The 21,735-nt window shown below is 43.0% G+C and overlaps 1 protein-coding gene across 2 annotated transcripts in view; it reads left to right on the forward strand.

Annotated features, from left to right (window-relative positions):
• The window catches only part of LOC144823539 (uncharacterized), a 290,832-nt gene that overhangs the window by 213,286 nt on the left and 55,811 nt on the right, over positions 1-21,735 (forward strand). Inside the window, exon 6 of one of the 2 annotated variants that reach the window (XM_078682142.1) lies at positions 20,369-20,476. In XM_078682142.1, coding sequence (XP_078538268.1) covers positions 20,369-20,476 — 108 coding nt within the window. Of the gene's footprint in view, positions 1-20,365; positions 20,477-21,735 lie in introns of both variants that reach the window. The other variant, XM_078682141.1, reaches the window with a different exon arrangement.

Below are 21,735 nucleotides of genomic sequence, written 5' to 3' on the forward strand. Positions count from 1 at the left end.
ATTCACACCTGATTAATCTCATGGCGTGTCAGCGTGGTACTAATGAGTACTGGTACCGTCGTCATGGTGATTTAAAATGTATGCTGAGGAACTTAGGAACTCCCACATGGTTCCTCACTTTGAGCTGTGCTGAGTATGGCTGGGAAGACTTACTTGAATTTCTACGAGAGGCAAATGCTAACGTAGAAAACATCGAATTCAAGACACCCGGAGAACTGTGCTCTTTGGATCCAGTCAATGTATGTAGGTACTTCAATCATAGATTTGAAGGTATGATGTCTTTCATCATGAATAAGAAGAATCCACCTCTTGGAGAGGTGTTGGATTTCTTCTGGAGGAAGGAGTACCAAGCAAGAGGTGCTCCTCATATACATATGTTGCTGTGGATCAAGGATGCACCTAAATTTGGAACGGATGCAGAAGACTCAGTGATGAGTTTCATAGAACAGTATTCTACGTGTGCTGTTCCAAACGCAAAGGAGAAAAAAAGCCTAAGAGAAAAAGTTCTACGTTTCCAAAGCCATCGATGTGGAAAGTACTGTTGTCGTAAATTCCGGAACAAAGACAAGTTCTACACCAAATGTCGTTTCGGCTTTCCACGATCGGTGATTTCTAAAGGAAGAGTGAACAGTTTGATGTCTTCGCTGCGACATAATGTGATGAAGAAATCACCTAAAAACACATACAATTTGAAGAGGAACGAAGAGTCTAAGTACATCAACGACTACAACCCGGTGATTTTGTCCATGTGGAATGCTAACATGGATATACAGTTTGTGGCTGATAACTGTATGGCTGTGGCTCGGTATGTGACATCTTACATCACCAAAAAAGAGAAGACAGAATTGAAGGATATGTGGGAGGACATTTCCCATGAAAAGAGCCTCAGCAAGAAGTTGTACAGTTTCAGTCTGAAGATGTTGTCGCATCGAGAAATCGGAGCTTACGAATGTTCTGACCGGTTGTCTTCAGCAAGTCTCTATGCCAAGTCCAGGAGTATCGTTTGGGCGAGTGTTGGTCTTGCTGCAACGCGTAATCGAGTTCTGAAACCTGTGCGGGAAATTGAGTATTTGGCGGAAAAGGAGCCAAACAGTACCGACATTTTGAAGAGCAACATGTTGGATACATATTATCCAAATCGAAGCAGTCACCTCGAGAATGTTTGTCTGTATGAGGTTCTGCAAAATTACATATTCAAGAGGAACATCAAAGAAGATACTGAGAAAGGAGTGTATGCTGTAATAGGAAGTGAGGGATGTCTGGTCAAGCAAAGAAAATGCCACTTGATAAACCATCGAAAATTGAGTGGCGAATCTCCTGAAAAAAAGGAGCTTTTCTATTTAGCACTTTTGCAACTTTTTAAGCCTTGGCGTGCAGAAGAGGAACTGCTTGGAGATTTCCTTTGTTACGAAGACTCATTCAATGCTGCCAAGGAGACCATAGAATGTCCTGCTTTTCCCAAATATGTAGAAATGTTGAATGTGGAAATTGAGCAGGAAGCAACGATTGCAGCCGAGATTGCCAGAGACAGTTCTCAGGACAGTCAGAGTTCTGCTTCATTGAGTCAGGATCCACTAGGAGGACCTCTTATCGAAAATGAAGCTGCCACTGCTATGAATGAAGTGGAAAGAGCCATGGCACATGCTCAGGAGGATGCGGTTAACTTAGAAGAGTTGGAAAGACAACTCAACGTTGAGCAGAGGAAAATATATGACGAACTTACCATGCAAATTGATCATGGATTAAGTCATGACAAGAAAGAGTGCTCATGTACGTCGTTGAAGCCTGTCCGACTGTACGTGAGTGGAGAAGCGGGAACTGGAAAAAGTTTCCTTATTAAAGCAATTTCATGTTATTTGCAGGAAAGGACAGAGTCATCGCTGTCTTGTGTTGTCACCGCTCCAACTGGACTGGCAGCACATAGCATTAAAGGGATTACTTTACATCGTTTACTGATGCTGCCAGTGGAGCATGACAACAAATTAGAATATCACAAGCTATCTGGAGATGCTTGTTTTGAAGTTTCAAGAGTCTTGAGGAAAATGAAACTTCTTATCATTGACGAAGTAAGCATGGTTTCCAATGTCATGCTTGCCTTTGTGCATTTGAGAATGCAAGAAGTTCTCAAAACAGAGTATGATGTGTTATTTGGTGGCAAACACATCATTGTTTTCGGAGATCTTCTGCAGCTGACACCAGTGAAAGGGCAACCTGTGTTCAAAATGCTCACGCATGAAGATACCAGGAAGTGCTTAGGGAGCATTGGCAACGTCAATATATGGTTAAACTTCAATTATGCTGAACTGCATGAAAATATGCGTCAGGCAAAGGATGAAGTTTACAAGACTATTCTACAAGATGTTAGAATTGGAAAAGTGACCGAGCATGGGAAAGAAGCTTTACATGCACGATTACTGACAAATTTATATCCAGACGAAGATGTTGTGCCTGAGAATATTTTTCAGAAAGTTACTGAGAAAAAATCTGGAATATGTTTGATGCCAACTCTTGCAGAATGTGCCAAATTCAACAACAAAATGTTGCATTTAGAAAAGCAAGAGATTGTGAAACTGGAAGCTATTGACAGAGTAGAGCATATGGGATCAACAATTATTTTGTCTGAGAATCTGAAAACAAAATTGGATTCATTAGAGAAGAGTATATCTAAAACTGCGGGTTTTGAAAAGACTCTGAATGTGTGCTTGAACTGCCGTATAATTTTAAGAAGGAATTTACATGTTGAAAGAGGTCTGGTAAATGGATCAATGGGTAATGTTGTTGATTTTGTGAAATACAGAAATAGAGATGGAATTGAATTTTTAAAAATTAAATTTGATGGCATTGAGGAAGTACAGCTAATTGCTCGTTGTTCTGCTAGATTTTTGCTTGTAAAAGACTTATATGTTCGTCGTAAGCAGTTTCCTGTTTGCTTGGCATATGCGGTGACAATCCATAAATCGCAAGGTTTAAGTGTAGACTGTGCATTGGTGAATATTGGCAGTTCTGTGTTCAAGGAGGGTATGGCATATGTGGCATTGTCACGAGTTAGGACTTTATCGGGATTGTACTTGATTGAGTGTGATGTCACAAACATTTGTGCGGATCTAGATTGTGTTAAGGAATACAATAGGTTGAGAAGAGAGTATGCGCCACATTTGCCTCAGTATCCTTTGTTTGAGAAACGTGTGGTAGGCCGGAAACGAAGAAATGTGACCAATACTGGGGAGGTTGTAGCAAAAAGACGAAAAGTCGATGAACCTGAAATTATAAGCAGAAACAAAAAGGATTCTGTTGAAGATGTTGTTGGTTTTCAATTTGAAAACAGTTCTGGTGTCAACTGCTATGCTAATGTAGTGGTTAATGTTTTGTTTTCTCTAGAAAATGTAAAAGAAGAGATTGTGGTCAATTCTGATCAAAGATTTTGCAGTTTGTTAAATTCTGTGTTAGAGAAATGTAGCACTGATAGAACAAACATAGAAAGTGTGTCTGAAATTCGAAATCTGTTAGACAGATGTTCAGGCCAAACACAATTCTCTCAAAATAGTCAGCAAGATTGTCAGGAGTTTTTAATGTATATGCTTGATGTATTGCATGATGAAGGTGTAGATGTAGATCACCTGTTTGGGCTTTCTTATCAATGGCAGCATGACTGCGAGAACTGTAAGGTATCAAGTACTACTAGTGTAGACTCAGAAAGATTTATATATTTAACTTTGCCAGACAGTAAATCAGTCTCTTTTAATAAGCTAGTAAAAGCAGCTGATCACAACATGGAGTGTAGCCAATGTAAATCTGAAATGATGTCCACATTATTTATACGAACATATGGCCAGTATGTCATTTTAATGTTCCAACGATGTAGGCCTGATGGAACAAAATTGACAACTTTAATTAAAAATGTTGTGGCTTCACAGTTGTCAATATCAGGAAGGACTTTTGTAACTGTAGCAATTATATATCATGATGGTCCTTCAATAACATCAGGACATTATACAGCTTATTTAAAGTGTAGAAATGGCTGGTCATTCTGCAATGATTCTGTTTTAATTTTCAAAAAAAAATTGCCATATGACCTTAAAAACTCTTACCTGGTGTTTTTAAAACCAACATTTTAGGGAAAGAATCTCGGGATGTGCTCTGAGGAATTTCAAGAAGTTCTCATGGCTCCTACACTATTTGGCCTTGAGGATAAGTGTAGTACAGAGACATAACTTTTTACCATAACACTGGACGTCATTGAGAAATACGTGCACTTTGAATGAGTTCAGAAAAACTATTTCTTTTTATAAGCTAATTGAAGCAGCCAATCAAAACATGGAGTAGAGGGAATGTAAGTCTGCAATGCTGTCTACTGTTTTACATTGCTTTGTGATTAAAAGTGATGTAGAGAATTAAATAATTGTACTAGTCATAAAGGTAGTGTAAGTCTGCTTCATAGTAAGCAGTATCAGTGTGATAGGAAATGTAGAACATGATTGAGCAAGAAGGGGAAGATATTACTAGTCCAGGATTGTATAAATGATCTTCAACATTTTAATTCTGAAAGTTGCGGAAATGCGAAAAGACGGGATTGGCTTACAAGAAATCCAAGAGTTATAAATGGGTCTGACAAGATTTGGCCTTGTGGAAACTTGTGGTAGAGAGCAAGAAGTCATTTATTGTATGTAACATGTTTTTGAAAACGATGGAGGTTTTCTTTCAGAAAGTGGCGGGTTGAAAGTAATAACAGCACAACAGAGTGTAAGCTGTTCATAGGACATCCTTGGCCGTCATGGAAAGTAAGTTAACTTTAAGGAGTTCTGAATTCTGATTTGTTATGTTGTATGGGTTTTTTAAACACAATCATTTTGATTGTGTTTTTTTTTCCCCGCTGTTATATGATGAATACCTTCAAGTCACTGTTTTTAGTGAAATTTGATACATTCTGAGAACAGCAAAAATAAACCATTTAACATGTATAATTAATTCTGTTCTGTTTGCATTTATGATGTACATGTAGAACTGTGTAGGAGGCATGGAGAAGGTGAGGCTTCTGTAAGTGTCAAAGTTGTTGCATACAGTGAACACATTCACACATCGGTCCACTCTTCCTTGGATGTGGTGGAGGTGGTGGGGAAGCACCAGCTGAAGCTACTAAAGAAGCCATTGCTCACTGGTAACAAAGGGTCTTTCTCTCACAATGATGAAAGTCAGAGTGAGGAAAGAAAGAGGGATTTTCATCATTTGGGAAAAACAATAGTTCTCAACCAATGAAAAGTGTTCATTTTAGATTATATGACCTAGTCTTACATCATTAGGAAACCAAAAGTGAAATGAACCAATGAAAAGTGTTATTACCAAGTCACATGACCTGCTGTGTTTACGTTACACGCTTTGCAGGGCCTTCCGGTTTGCTTCCAGAAACCTGTGCTTTGCGACTCGGTAAGCGTACCAGTTCGCTAACGTAGTACGTCATATGACGTATCACGCGACAACGCGAAACGTCATGCGGACGGGAGGCGTCACGATGTTGTTTTCTAACGCGGCAGTTGCGGTAAAGAAACGTTTACCGGCTCGCGGTCTATTTCGCGGCATCAAGGTCAGCTAACGGGAAGCTTCCCGATTCGCGAAGTGGGAACGAAGAAAAAAAAATTTACAAAACAAAAAGTTATTAATAAACATATAAAATATATTTTGGGATTTAAAGAAGAATACATTTTACAGCTACAGATATTTGCTATTAAAAAACCATTGAAATTCACTGAAAAAAACATAGGTTATAGATTATATATAGTTAGGAATTAGCATTTACAAAACCTTGAAAATTCACTGAAAAAACCATAGGTTATAGACCATATATAGTTAGGAATTAGCAATTAAAAAACCTTATTTTACTCACACAAAACCATTGAAATTCCATATATAGTTAGTTGCACTAACTATATATGGCGCACCCGCAATCCACTGCTGATGATGTCACATATTACATCATTCATGACATGGTCAGTGACATCACTGATGACATCACTGATGACATCTCAAATGACATCACTGATGACAACATCCAGTGATTATGTGTTTCTGTAAAGTTTAAATATGTTTTACATATTGAAGAATGAGTGGATGTATAAGTGTCTGAATGAAGGTTTTAGTAGGTGCGTGATTGACTGTATGAGTGAGTGATTAAATGCGTCTTACTAAATGCACGGGTTAGTGACTAAACTGTCTGAAAGTGTGCATCAGTATGTCTGTTGTTGTGGAAGCTGCTGCATGTGTTGATCAGTAGCTATATAAGTAGCTATATGGGTTATTGATTGGTTGCACAAGTATTTGTATGGGAGACTGAGTGTGTGTATGGCTGGCTGGGAGGTGTGTGACTCTGTGCAGATCAATGTGTACTTGTATCAGTGATTCTATAAGAGAGTAAGTATGTGTTAGTATATGTTTGAAAATGTAAGGTACTCTATGTTTAACTGTGTAGATTAGAAAATGGAAGTGTGATTGATTCTTTACAGGACTGACTAGGTGTGTGAGTAACTCCATGGATGAGTGGCAGAGTGTGAGTGTCTGTATAGGTGTATGAGTGCATATGATAGTGTTGTAAAGATGAGTGATTGTATGTATGAATGATTGTATGGGTGAATGAGTGAATGTGTGTGTAGACGTAGGAATCAGTGAGTGCGTATGTAGTAACTAGTATTGGTGTGTCAATGGTTTCAAAAATTATACTCTGTATTTAACACTGGGTGTAACAGAGGTTATATTAAAGTGTGAGGAGATGCATTGTATTGTCACATTAATGATATCATCATTGATGTGACCATTGATGTCAAATGAGATATCATCAGTGATGTCATTTGAGATGTCATCAGTGATGTCATCAGTGATGTCACTGACCATGTCATGAATGATGTAATATGTGACATCATCAGCAGTGGATTGCAGGTGCGCGATATATAGTTAGTGCAACTAACTATATATGGAATTTCAATGGTTTTGTGTGAGTAAAATAAGGTTTTTTAAATGCTAATTCCTAACTATATATGGTCTATAACCTATGGTTTTTTCAGTGAATATATATATATATATATATATATATATATATATATATATATATATATATATATACACACACACATATATATACACCGACTGTTGGAAAATTGAGCCCCATCATTTACTCCCTTTGTGTATGCTTGGTCTAGGGCCCACAAAAGGTTTGGTAGGCGTAGCAGGTTACATACTGGTATGCCATTATGGGACAATGGAGGGATCCTTATTGAATGTTCCACGGTGTTATAGAGAGTGTGGAAAGACTGGGCATCTTGGCGATTTGTGACTTATTGTCTTAGGGACTCTATTAATCATTTACTGGTCTTCAGTTAGAATGTAGCCTACTCCTTTCCTAGCATGGAAAATATCAACAGTTAACACAATACGTAGGCTATCTGCTAGGACGTTTATCGATTTGCCTAGACCATTCTGCAGTATTTATAGACGTGGGGGGCACAAAGGGGTTGTATTAGGACTTTACCGTCATAAATAGTCATTGTTTATTGCAACCCCCTATTGGTTGGTGGGAAGGCCAGATGTCAGTACAAACCTCACATGAGGAATGGGAGATAATTTACTCTGATGACACTGTATCCTGTCTGCTAGACTGAGACTGATCTTGCTATGTTGGAGGTGTATAGAGGGCGATTGTGATATTGTTCACTCTGTCTTGGATTACAGGAAGTTTCAATGCAATTGGGCAAAAATATGGGCCAGAATAAATTCTGTTTCCGGGGACGATGGGTGCAATGGATGCATAAAATGTGCTGTGGCATGCAACACCAGGCTTGCAGAAATCAAGCATTTGACATCAACAGGAAAAGAGTTTATTTAAGATACTTTCTGGTTCAGAATAAAGGTCCAAAGAAGTAATTAGGGCCAATCTTAGATCTGCAGATGGCTAGCTAGTAAATCAAAAGTAAATGTTCTGTTTGTGAGCACTTCGCCAAATTTTCCTGCATCTCAGGAAAGAAACGGGATGTGCTCTGTCGATCTACAGGATACTTTTTTTTTTAATATATATATTTTTATTGCCATTTTTTTGCAACAGAAACACAACGAGGACCATGGAGAGACAAGGAGCAGCAATCCACACATTTTCCACATAGTAAAATGAGGATCATTTGATACAGACAGGTAAGTATAGAGTTGCGCAGCTGACAGTCATATAAAAGAAACATGTAGCACTACATCCCCCATCTCAACAATCTCAGAAGCAAGTGTCAGGGCGTCTACATATTACAATTAAAGAATAAAAAAGAAACAATGCCCAGCCCAATAGTTGGCCCGGGGCCAATCGTGTGTTATCCGGGAGCTCGTGTCAGTCATTGCCCAAGGAGCGGTGTGGGGGTGGCATTCATGTGTAGGCTAGGAGCAGCATCAAGGTCAGTAGCATCCGCTGCCGCTTTTGTTTGCCTCCTTTCGAGGAAGGAAGCCCAAAAATTCTTCGGTCTGTTACGAGGGGGAATCAAGTCACAATATAGTTCAGTTTGGGTACAGCAATAGGTCATCTCCCCCGTCCATTGTTTCAGAGTGGGGGCAGGCCCTCGCATCCAGTGCAGAGCCACGCACCGTTTCGCCATTAGGAACGCCATGTCTACCAGTCTTCTGTATAGTGGCCTAATGGGTTTGGAGTAGCCTAATATTGCCAGCAAAGGGTCAGGTTGCAGCGTCAATTGCATGATCTCATTCACCTCGCGGTATACTCCCTGCCAGAATGTCTGTATCGCAGGGCAGGACCATGCTACGTGAAGGAAGTCTGCCGACGCCGCCCCACATCGCTCACACCGAGGGTCCTCTCTGAGTTTATACCTATAAAGTCTCTCTGGGGTGTAGTAGGCCCTGTTCAAGTATTTAAAATGAATTAACCTGTGCCTCCTGTTTAGGGAAATACGCTTGGTGCTTGTGCAGCAGTATTGCCAGATTTCGTCATTTAAATCTATTTGCAAATCCGCCTGCCACTCAAGTCTAGGTTTAGCATAATCAGCGTTTCTTTCCTCTAGTGCCATGGCATACAATTTTGCTATAAGTCTTGTGGGGGACTTTGCAGAAAGTACGTATGCAAAAGTTGAGACAGTCTGTGGTTCCTCCATCTCCGTGTCCAGGAGCTCCCGCAGTGCATGTCGCACTCTATGGTATTGGAAACAATGCAGCGGATGTGCCTCTGGCCCTAACTCGTCCCACTTGCGGACAGCGCCCGCCACAAACAGATCTCCCATCTTGCGTATATTGAGCGCCTTCAGAGCCGTGAGCACCGCCCCATCTAGACAAGGTGCCAGCCAGGAGCACCACTCAATCTTAGCTTCTGGCGCGTACATTATACTACACGCCTGTACATCCATCAAGTGATACCAGGCATGAGTGACCGAGGTCAAAGAGTCCAGTAGACCTGTGCGTCGGTCGCTAGGTTTCGCCAGCAGCGCTGGTAGTGGCGTAGGGTCTGCCACAATCGATTCAATACGAATATGAGGAATGTTTGCCGGTCCTTGCATCCAGTGGTATGCGGGTGCAGCCTGTGCTGCCCGATAATATAATTCTAAGTCTGGTGCATTTAGTCCTCCCGAGGCATATGGGCGCGTAAGTATGCTCCACGCCACTCTCGTTGTTTGCCAGCCCACGCTAAGCGGATCACTAGGGTCCGCAACTGCTTAAAAAAATTTGAGGACAATACCATAGGGATATTGCAGAATAAAAACAGCAGACGAGGCAGCACCACCATTTTCATGAGCGAAATGCGTCCCATCAGTGACAACGGCAATGCAATCCACCTGTCTAAGTCATCCTCTAACTTGGAGACTGCAGTACCATAGTTTTCTCATAGTATCACTTCCGAGTCAGTATGCAGACGGATACCTAAGTATCGGACCGCCTCAGTGGTCCACTGTATGGGATAGTCCGGCTCAAATTGTTTCGTAGCTAGGGTGAGAGGGAACATGAGCGAATTGCTCCAGTTCACATGAATACCTGATAGTGAACTAAACAGTACGACCTCTCGGAGTACCGTCGAGAGTTGAGATTCTTGGTCTCTGACGTACACCAGGGTATCATCAGCGTAGGTGGACACAATCAGGTTGTATGTGGGAAACCGTATACACCGGTGTCTGAGATATTCGCGCAGGGCACATGCGAATGGCTCCGCGACCAGTGCATATAATAGGGGAGACAGGGGGCACCCCTGCCTCGTGCCTCTGCCTATGCGGAGCGTGTCCGTGACTAGCATCCCGATGCGGTCCCGAGCCGTAGGGGAGGTATATAAAATATTAAGAAGTTGAAGGAACAATGGGCCCACCCCCATTCGACCTAGCACAAATCGCAGAAAGGGCCATTCGACGGAGTCGAAGGCCTTCTCCATGTCCAAGAAGACAGCCACAGCAGGAACCTCCGGGCGTGTGTGCTGGAAAGCCGCGAATACCGTTCTAAGATTATATGTGAGATTCCGTGAGAGGACAAATCCCGCCTGTTCCGGGGCCACAAGCGTGGGGACCAGCGGACTGAGGCGGTTAGCGAGTAGCTTAGCAAAAATCTTCGTGTCCACATTCAGCAAGGAAAGTGGTCGGTACGATGCACAGTCTCCCGGGTCTTTGCCCGGTTTAAGGTTTGCAACTAGAATCGCTCTTTGCATCGATGGTGGCATAGTGCCCGAGTCCGCCATATCTTTGAATAGTGCAAGCAGTCTAGGGAGCAGAAGATCTGGAAAGGCCTTATAAAAGGAGACCGTGAGGCCATCACTTCCTGGCGCACCCCCGGATCTCATGGCCGATACGGCACATACTATCTCTTCCCGTTCGATCGGACGCGCAAGAAACCTCCTGTGTGTGTCAGTTAACCAAGGTAATTGAATGTGTGTAAGGTAATCTAGGATGCTCTCATCTGCCGCTGGACCTCTCGATGCATAAAGGGTAGAGTAATACTCCCTAAAACGGCACGCCACCTGCTCATCCGTCAGCAGAGGTCTTGTCTCAGGGCATCTCATTTCGGGAATATACTCCCCCCTCCTGGCCTTCCGTGCCAACTGTGCCAGAACTGCACCTGGTCGCTCGCTCTCGCCATATGAGCGGGCCGTGGCGTAGTTCCCCAGGTGTTTTATCTCTGCATCCGCCTCCTCATTGTACTCTCGTAGCATATCGGACAGTTCTTTGTCTAGTCCTTCCTCAGAAGTGTGCAAAAGTCTGTTTTCCAGGGCTTTGAGTTTAGACTCCAAAGTCTGCAACCTACCTCTAATCGATCGGAGGACTCCCGAGTGCTTAGATTGTGACACCTCTTACATAGAGTTTAAATGCTTCCCACACACTTTGTATCGAGTCCACCGAGCCCTCATTGACGTCGAAAAACACCTCTATGTCTGTAGCTAGTCCCTCCTTAAAGGAGGCGTCCAGTAGAGAGTAGGGGGGAACCGCCAGGCGAACAGAGGTGTCCGGCTCACAGGTGTGGTCACGGAGACCATGATAGGAGAATGATCTGAATACGTGCGGGGAAGTATCTTACATTGTTGAACTACAGAGGTCAAAAAAGGAGTGGCCAGCAAATAATCTATCCGCGTGTGTATATTAAATTGTGCCGAATAGTGTGTATATCCACCTAGGTCCGGGTACAGGTGTCTCCAGAGGTCCCGAAGGGCCATGCGTGTCATCTGTGTCTCCAGAACTCTGGCCGCAGCCGAGGGGCGGCGGTCTGGGCCGTCCGATCTATCTATGTGTGGGTGCCGGGTCATATTAAAGTCTCCTCCCCATAGTAATTCTCCCCCCGAAAGAGGCGCAATCTTAGCCGCTAGTTCCAGATAAAAGTCCGGATGGTCATAATTAGGGCCGTACATATTTATAATACAGAATTCTAACCCTCTGCTCTTACATCTCGTTATGGTGTAGCGCCCGTCACCATCCGTAACTAGTGGGGTCATCGTCCGTCTTGCTTTCGGGTTAACCCATGTAAGAACACCCCGTGCATGCGTGGTGAACCCTGAAGCATGAACATTGCCCAAAAGCCCTCTGTAGCGGAGGACACGACTGTCGTTGGGAAGGTGAGTCTCTTGCAGTAATGCGATATCCACCCTATATCTAGCAAAATATTGTAGGACCTTCCTGACCTTCCTATGATCATTAAGACCCCTTACGTTCCATGTCATTAACGTCAGTGTGTTACTACTGCCCTCTGTGTCAGTCTGATCAATCGTCATTGTGCCTGAACTAGTGTCCATGGTGTGGACTGTATCATCAGCCTATTAAAGTATTCTAGTCTCGCCATATGTGGTCTCACCTTAACAACAACTTCAAAAGCCATGCATCCAACCTCCCGATCCCGCCAAACATCTCTAGTCATAACCCCTCTCTCCAGACACCCTCCCACGCCTGCCCTTCCCCAACTAGGCCGCGATTCAGACACTGTCCCTCCCCTCCCCACCTGCACACCCTCCCCAACATCGCAATACTGCAACACCCCAAAGAGAAAACAAGTCCAGAGGGACTAAATTTGTGTAATTCACTCAGGGGCAAAGGTAGCCAACAAGGACCTCGATTTAAACAGGTTACGTTTCAACACTGCTAACTCTCTCCCCCGTCCACATGTTCAATTAGTTGTGTGCAAGGACTCTGCAAAGTATCAGGCCCTCCTGTTCCTGCATGTTTAGTACAGAGCACCAGAATACATGGCCTTTTCGTATATGTTTTATGGTTATTGAGTACCTATTAGGAGCAGCCACCCCCTGAGCAGAGACTCTAAAGGAGTAGATCAAGATGAAGGCCCCACCAGACAGAGCACATCGCAAGGTAGCCAAACCAGGCCACATGAGTGAATGTGTGGCCGTAGTCAAACGACAACATGTCGTTTTACCCCCCCGGGTGCCATCTTCAAGAACCTAGCCCTCCATTGTACAATCCCTTCCACCGATCTCAGCTCAGGGCCGCATGCCCCATAGTCTCAGTGTCTCAAATGTATGTGTGTGCAATCTCCTCATTCCTGCTCCTCCAAGGCGCCATCTGCCTCCGCCAGGGCCGCTGCCCGGGCAGCACCACTCTCCTTGCGCCAGTCTTTCATCGCCTTTTGGAGCGCTTTGGGGTCTGTAAAGATGAAGGATTTTCCCTGGCGATTGACCCTCAACTTAGCAGGGTATAAAAGCGCGTAGTACGCCCCCATTTTGCGAAGCAGTCTCTTCATCGGAGCAAATTGGCGTCGTGCTTCCTGTACCTTGTCGGTAAAGTCTGGGAATATCGACAAAGTAGAACCCTCGTAGTGTAGCGGTTGGTTGTCACGCGCCAGTCGAAGAGCCATGTCCCGGTCCCTGTAATTGAGCAGTTTGGCTATTATAGGTCTTGGGGGGGCTCCTGGTTTGGGTCTCGGGCCGAGAGATCTATGAGCTCTCTCGACAACAAATAAGGTGGAAAAAGCAGAGTCACCAAAAAGTGTCTTAAGGAGCTTCTCCACAAATACCTCCATGTTGCCAGTCTGCGTGGATTCCGGAAGGCCAGTAATTCGAAGGTTGCACTGGCGAGAGCGTGCTTCCAAATCTTCCGTCTTGTCCATGAGGGACTGCATGGCCCTAGACATGTGTTTGGTCTCTGAGTCCAAGGTAGTGTGTGCTTCCTCCACTTCAGTAATGCGCTGTTCCGCCATATCCATCCTCTCAGCTTGTTTGTCCAAATGTTCCGCCATGCGGTCCATACGATATGATAATGCGTCCATCTTCGTGCCCAGCGAAGCAATACCCCTTGTAGACTCTTCTCCATCGCTAGGAGCATACCTCGGATATCCTGCTGTGCGTGGGTCTCTGACGTCTCATGTTCCTTTTCCGTATTCCTTAGCACCGAGTTGGTAGTCTTAGGGCCCTTCTGTTCAAAGGACAGCTTGGGCTGTGATCTGTCCGGGCGCCCATAACCAGTCCAGGTGTGGGCGTTGCGCTCCGTCGCCTACGATACAGCATAAACGCTGAATAGGTCCCTTCACCAGCGGGGATCAATTGTTTCCAATAGTATGCCTTAAAGGAGCAGTGTGCCCGCTCTAGCTGGGCCGACCCCAGACGTACCGATAGCGGCTAGCAGAGATACAAGAGGGGAAGGAGGACGCACGCCATCGGGGGCGATGTAGATTTCAGTGCAGAAGGCGCGCACCTTCATGGCCCCCCCCCACACTCTAGGGCGTGCCCCACTGTCCCGTGGTCCAAGCCAACCTCCGTGGCCCTCCGATCCCACAGGGCTTGTAACCTCTAGGCAGTCGTCATGGGGCGGCAAGGGAAATGCTGAGGTGTACCTCCTCTCTTCGGGGCCTCACCAGACTTCACCAAAGCAGGGGAGCAATGCGCTGATGGCCCAGGGGGTAGGCGCCCATGCGGCAGCCGTCTTACTCTAGCCAGGAGCCGTCGTGGATGCCAGGGAGATCCCTTCAAAATGGCGGCCGTAATTAATATGCCCCGCCGCGTCAGCACCGCAAAAGGGAGGGCAGCTCACCTTCATGCACCCCCCTGTTACCTGCAGGAGCCGAGGGTCAAGTATACAGTCTCAGTGTCAGCGTGAGAACCCAGCCGCTGGATGCAATGGCCTCTTCAACACCGGGCTCAGAGTCAGTCCGGCTGACCCCAATGCTCCGCCTCGCGGTCCGCCATTCGCGCAAGTCTGTTGAGGCAGGACCCGCCGCACTCGTCCCCAGGCGGCACGGACCCTTCAGGCAGTGCGGTCTGGATTCCCGACCGCCAATGTCCGCGCCGACACTCCCAGTGCAGCTGTCAGATGTTCTCTCCGTCCGTGGTCCCACCACTCAGCGTGGATCACCGTGCCCAGCCGAGCTCCTGGGCTCCGCCTCCGCGTCTTCCCAACTCGAGGCCGTGGATTGTCGGCTCGCACCTGCCGCAGGCCACGGCAGGCTTTCTCCGCTATCTTCGCCGCATTTCGGCTCAGGGCTTCTCCGGATCTTGTCACGATCGCACCGCAGCAGCTAGCAAGTATTTCCAAATGCATTATGGCTGCACAACAACCAGGATAACTGCAGGATAGGGTGACAACGAGGGAGCTCACCACTTATGCGGCCATCTTGCTAGCTGGCTAGCTCCGCCCCTGATCTACAGGATACTTACTTTCAAATTCTAACAGAGAAGAGACATAGAAACATTCTGAGTTTTGTATTGGGAACATCCCACTACCAATATGCAATGCTTCCCTTTGGCTTGGGTCCCTCTCTGTACTATCTTCAAGTGCATGGCAGTAGTAGTAGTCCATCTGCGAGTTTAAAGAATGTTAATGTATTCATTCCTGGATGCTTGACTTGTTAAAGCCACATTCCCATGAAGGTAACCAGCGCAACATACCATGATCTCAGTCCAGTCCTCACAAAATAAGGGTGTAGAATCTTTTTCCTTTCATCCAAAGAAGAAATTGTCATCTGTCTCTGTGAAGTGTTGTCTTTTTTTGAAGTGTAATACCACAAGAAAAGAGTGAGAGGATCATACACCTTGTTGCACAGCCTCCCCATCTATACAATATTTCACAAAGAATGCAACAGTTTATTTGAACATGGTTAATAGGCCCCTAGTAAGTCATCAGTATCTAAAGATATTGGAAAAAGAAGTCTCATTCACATTGTTGTGGTATGCTTCCTCATTGGTATCCTTCTCCCATCCCAGTGACGAAGTTCGATATTAGTATCAGCTGAATTATTGCAGGGATCCAGATATAATAAAATAAAAATACCTCCGGGTAAACCTAAAATATATCTCTTTTATTCATATCCTAGGTATGTTTTGAAAGAAAATTCTGAGATGTTACATTAATGCTTCATACACGCACTGTCTGTTGCCATCATGTTTCTGTCCTACCCAGTGTGGCCTTTGTCAGAGCTGAGCAGATCCCTGGTTACAAGGAAACTCATGGATCTCAGCAATTGCCCAGTTGATCCTTATATCAAACGCTTTCACAAGGCTGAGTCCATCCAAGTGGTATCTACGTGCTAGAATGGGAGAAGGACGCCAGTGACGGTGCATGTAAAAACAATGTGGGTGAGGTGTCTTTTTCCAGTATCATGTAATACTTATGGTTTTCTAGGTTCTTATAACCGCTTTCTACTAAACTGTTGCACTCTTTGAGAGATATTCTTTTGAATGCTCTCAATCCTACAGCCCTCCAAATCAACTCCGTAGAGGTTTTGATGGCCTCCTGCATTTCTTTGGTCTCACATGAAGCCAATGTCTGAAGGATGAGTAGTCACAAAAGGAGAACAAATGGGATGACCATCTCCTCATCTCAATAGCGGCAAAACAGTCTCTCTCTTTCTCTCTTTAGGTGGTACAAAAGAGCAAAGCTGCTTGCTACAAGGTCTCCTTTTTCAACAATAACTTCCAACATAAATGATTCTGAGCTTCACTTACAGGGTGAGGAACTCATCTAGGCATTCCTACTGTGCAAGTTCTTTGGTCAAAAAAAGTCATCATCGCATCAATATCTGAGAACTCCAAACAGTGCATTCAGCTCTCAACCTTCCTTCTGTATCCGGTAAAGAACAGGAATCTTAAATCAGACAGACAACACAACAGCAGTGGTCTGTTGCAACAATACAAGAGGCATAAGATCAAGACCATTCTTGTGAAAGATGCATAAATCTAGATGTAGGCCTTGCCAGAGGTCTGTCAATGAAAGCAGTTGTTACAGGGAATCCTAAACCAAGAGGCAGATTTCTTAAGCAGGTTTTATGAAGAAAACAACAAAGGGGTTCGAAACAACTGGGTACTTTAAAAAAATCTTCATAGAATGGGTCTGTCCAAAATTAGATCTATTTGCTACGTCTCATAATGGCAGGACTTCACAACCAGGCTTCCAGATTCAAGACCTCAGGGCAGTGCTATTTTAATGACTTTGTCAAAGATATTACACTATGCTTATTCTCCGATACTATTTAATACCAAAATTCATCTTGAAGCTCAGAAATTGTCAAACTGCAATTGTCATCATTGTTCGAGTGGTCAAGGCAGCGGTGGTATCCGGACCTGCTATATAGATCTGTGACTCCACATTAGAAATTGCAGTTCAGACCAAATCTCCTCACCAGAATGCAGGTTCAAATATCCTTTAATTTGAATGCATGGGTTTTGTCTTCAGACAGTATGCTCATCTGAATCTTCCCCAGTCTTGCATGGACAGCTTAATAGAAATTTCCTTCTACTCCTGCTTCCTTATTCGTTCATAATGAATATATTTTGCTTATTGACATTTTTGAATTTGCGAAAAACGTTTCTGCTCCAGTATGGGCACATTGTCCTCCTTGGGAAGTCGAAATAGTTCTGTCAGAATTAGTAGGTCTGTCTTTTGAACGAATTCTCCGGGTTCAATTGTAGCATCTGAATGTATAAAAAGCCTGATTGTACTTAAACACCAATCATTTTCAAGGATACCAGGGGCAGCTTAATAATATCTCCACCCAATTTTCACTGTTTGTCATTCCACCAAACTGCAAATCCTCTTGTAAATGTGATCAAGAAGAAAAAATGTGAGAAAGGTCAGAAAGTACCTCACGTAAGCATCACCAAGGGAGCTGCTGGTTGGTACTCACCAGTTTGCTCACGCTTTCATCATTGGTTACTTTCATGACAATGAAAAAAGCAAAATAGTGCCAAAAAATATGTTTAGAAAAAAAGAGACAAAAGTAACATGCACAGAAAGTGCTTGTGTCATTCTATGCCAACTGGACCACATAGTGAAAAAAAGAGAAAATTGCTCCTCCAGGCTAAAATGACTTGTGACTCACTTGCAAATATACATACTTTATTGGATGCCATGAGAACACTCAGATTAAAAAGAACAACATGTTTTAGACAATTTCAATTAGTAGAGGCCAACATGTTTAATTGTTAATACCTTGCGGCAATTTCATCAGCGCTCGGGGACCTGTCTTCACCTCTCTGGTACTTCAAGCTTAGCCAGGTGGTTGCTATCAGAGTTCATACCAGCAACACACCCCCTGGGGAGTATTCTCAACTTTTTAGCCACGCATCCCCTGTAGCTAATCACAGTAGCCGCACGTCAACCACGTTACAGGGTGCCTCCAGATTGCACTCGCCCCTTTATATATTGTGATTTCATGAGTGGAGAGCAACCTGATTGTTAATTCCCTCTTATGCTCCTTGTAGTGTATCATTGTAGCATCTGCCTTGGACGTCCACTAGTCTAGTGGGTATTGCTTTAGCTTGAAGGATTAGTGAAATTGAAATCGTTTTGGCTGTTGAACTAAAGACTTCTGTGCAAATAGGGTATTAATGACAATCATCCTTCTTTCCTCCATAGGGTGGTATCAAAATGTATACTAACCAAATCATTATTTTACAAGTTTTCTTTATTAATACATCTTTACAAGCTGAGCTTTCCTTAAAAACCTTTATCAACTACAATCATATTTGCCAGACTCTAGCCACTTCAAAACAATCCATTTTTCATTGGATTGTATCCTGCATCTTGTAGTGTGATGAATTGGCTAATAAACCCCTGCCACGAATACACATAGACCATTCTAGTAGAGGGAAATTCGGTGCCAAGACTGTCTAAGAAACATTATTATTCTGTCACACATTTGCAAGTCAGGCTCTGCTGTCTAGACTCTGATACAAAAATGTATTCTAAGGAGGGGTAAACTACCCTGAAAACTCAAAATCTTTTTGGTTAACTCTACATTCATAGTTCCTCCTAACTCTAATGCCAGTTAGAAATTCTATTCCTTATTCCTAAGAACTACAAGATTACTACTAGTTGTTAGCTTGCTATTGTATTTTTCAGACCCTACGATGCAGAAGAAATTGTTTTTTACCTATATTTCTGGTTCTACATCATAGGAATCTTCACTGAAGTCATAAACAACTCCACCCTCCTACTTGATTTATTTATTGTGATACTAGCTTACCCGTCGCGCGTTGCTGCGATCTCCGAAGAAAGGAAATTCAAGGAAACTCGTTATGATAACATTCAATTTACATTGTGTCATTTTATTGAAACTTATTCATTTTAATATGGAAAACATTTCAAAGTTTCGTTTTAATTCTATTTATGTATTCAAGTGCTTGTGGATACACAATTTGTTGTTTTTCCGTCTGGTGCGTACATCAGTATTCAAAAGATTATGAGGGCCCTGGGGGGGCTGATATTTAAAAAATGTTTATGCCAGAAACCTTTGCGGGAGTGTACTCAACAACTTCCCAAAGGTTCATGGCGATCGGATGAATGGTGTAGTAATGCATAAAGGACAAACAGACAGACAGACAGACATACATTCGTTTTTATGTATATAGACTAGCTTACCCGTCGCGCGTTGCTGCGATCTCAGAAGAAAGGAAATTTAAGGGAAGTGCTTGTGGATACACAATATTTTTTGTTTTTCCGTCTGGTGCGTAGACGAATAAATCAGAAGGTTTTCCGACGCGTGAGCTGGCCACATAGACTTGTCCATGTGAGAAGCACGGATTCTCCAAATCTAGTCCACACACTTGCAGCGATTGCCCTTGTGCTTTGTTGATGGTCATTGCAAAAGCGAGTCGCACCGGAAAGTGTAAACGTTCAGTATTGGAAAGATTATGAGGGCCCTGGGTGGCCGATATTTAACAATTTATTTTTTTTTGTATTTTTTCTTTTGCCAGAAACCTTTGCGGGAGTGTACTCAACAACTTTTAACAATTTCTTTTTATTTATTTCTTTTTTTATTTCTTTCTTTTTTTTAGCCAGAAACCTTGGGGGAGTGTTCTCAACAACTTCCCAAAGTTTCATGCCGATCGGATGAATGGTGTAGTATTGCATAAAGGACAAACGGAGATACTTTGGTTTTTATATATATAGATAAAAGCTTCCATATTCTTTTCCAGTGTCCACTAGTCCCATGTTAAACATGTTGACCAAAATGCCTAATAATTTCACACTCTGGACAGTTTTTTCTCATCTTGCATAAACGGTTGTCAGATTGATGGAGCCCCTAGTTTGTGTGATATTGCTTAGTACAATGTGTATCTTCTATTTTGGTTGACGTAATGCTCAAAAAGTTAAATACTCAGAGAAGTTCCCATTTAATGGTAAACAGAATTTCTTTTCATGGCTAAAAGTGGCAGTACAACAGGCCAAGAATGGGAAAACTGAACTTAAGAGACAGGGAAACCTCAATAGTTATTTGGTAGATGTAGAGAGAGGGTTTAATAACAGAATGAGGAATATTGAAGAACACACCAGTTCACCTGATCCCACTATTATTAATTTAATATCTTTAAGTTATGGATAGTGCTTTCTCTTTTTTTGTTTTCATTGAGTGATCGTACATGCATGAACTAATATTAATTGATCAATTTGTGTAGATTTAAAAAAAATACCAACTATATTTCTTCCTATAGCAGGATCTGGAGATGTATTAGCTGTTGCATCGATTGGTATTAATGAAGAAGTGGAGACCTATCCAATTGATGTCCAAGACTGTGCAAGAGGTGAAAGTTCTAATAGTTCAGGTGAGGAACCTGTCTTTCTCAAACATTTGAAGATAAAATTTCAGTGTGCCATCTAGAAGATGGTTGTGCCATTCTATAAGAATGTAAAGCTTTCTCAACCATGAAGAAGTTCCTTTAGTGGGAAGGAAAGGAAAGAAAATACTTTTATTTTTATTTGATCTGTTAAAATCATTAAAAAAAGAGTGGCACATACCACCATGATGAAAACGTCACAAAACAGGTACAGATAAAGTTCCTTTAGTGGTATATTGGTGTCTACAACAAGATATTCCTCCTCTGGCTCTCATAACCAGATTATTTTTCTGTAACAACTTCAAAGATCTCCTATAAAGCATTATGAACGTGAAGGCCAATTAGCTTTTTTTTTTAAAGTCTGTTAATTGATTTAAAATAAAAAGAACAATACAAAGGCATACAGCGTTTAGTACCCAGAAGGCGCATTGATGACTTGCGGAGATGGGACAAGACAGAAAAGGGAGACAAAGGGGAGAAAGGCAGTCACTTAACAAGCCAGGCGGCCATATTCACTATTCAAATGACAATACACTTACAGGCACATGCATCAACCATTTTTGCGAGCACAAACGGTGCGATTTGCAAAAATTGCCGTTTGCGCCCGCAAAAAGGGCATTTGCGATGCATGAAGGTTCAAGGCACTCGCAATTTGAGAATTTGCAATTAATTGTGATTTCTCACATTGCGATTGCATTTAAGAAATCGCAATTTGCCATTCCTTAAATGCAATGCAAGAACCACTTTAGAATAGCGATTTCGCTACTAGGGGGCGCAAATTACCATCAAGTTGAACTTGATGGTAATTTGCAAAAACTTTGAAAAATGCATTGAAGTGCATTTTTCAAAGTTGTAGGTTACACAGACACATGCCCTTGGGGCATGTGTGCGCGCAACATGTGTGCACAGAGCAATTTTCAGGGGTGCTACAGGGTGTCCTTTTGATACCCTTGCACCCTTGAAATTGCATGCCCAATTTTCGAGTACCTATTGTTACTCGCAAATTGCACATGCAATCGCCCATTCATTCCTATAGGCCTGTAGGCCCACAGGAATGAATAGAAAGGCATTCCTTAATTGTGACTCGCAACCCACACAAAAACTTTCAGGGAGCTTTTGGAATGTGTCCCAAATGTTGTATATGTAGGTGTTACACTAGACTCGAAACTTATATGGAAGTCTCAAATAAATAAGTCAAATACAATCCTAATGCAGAACTCTATTCCTGTAGTGAAGAAACAGCACTC

Source organism: Lissotriton helveticus, chromosome 3_1 (genome assembly GCF_964261635.1).
Source record: "Lissotriton helveticus chromosome 3_1, aLisHel1.1, whole genome shotgun sequence".
Classification (NCBI taxonomy): domain Eukaryota; kingdom Metazoa; phylum Chordata; class Amphibia; order Caudata; family Salamandridae; genus Lissotriton; species Lissotriton helveticus.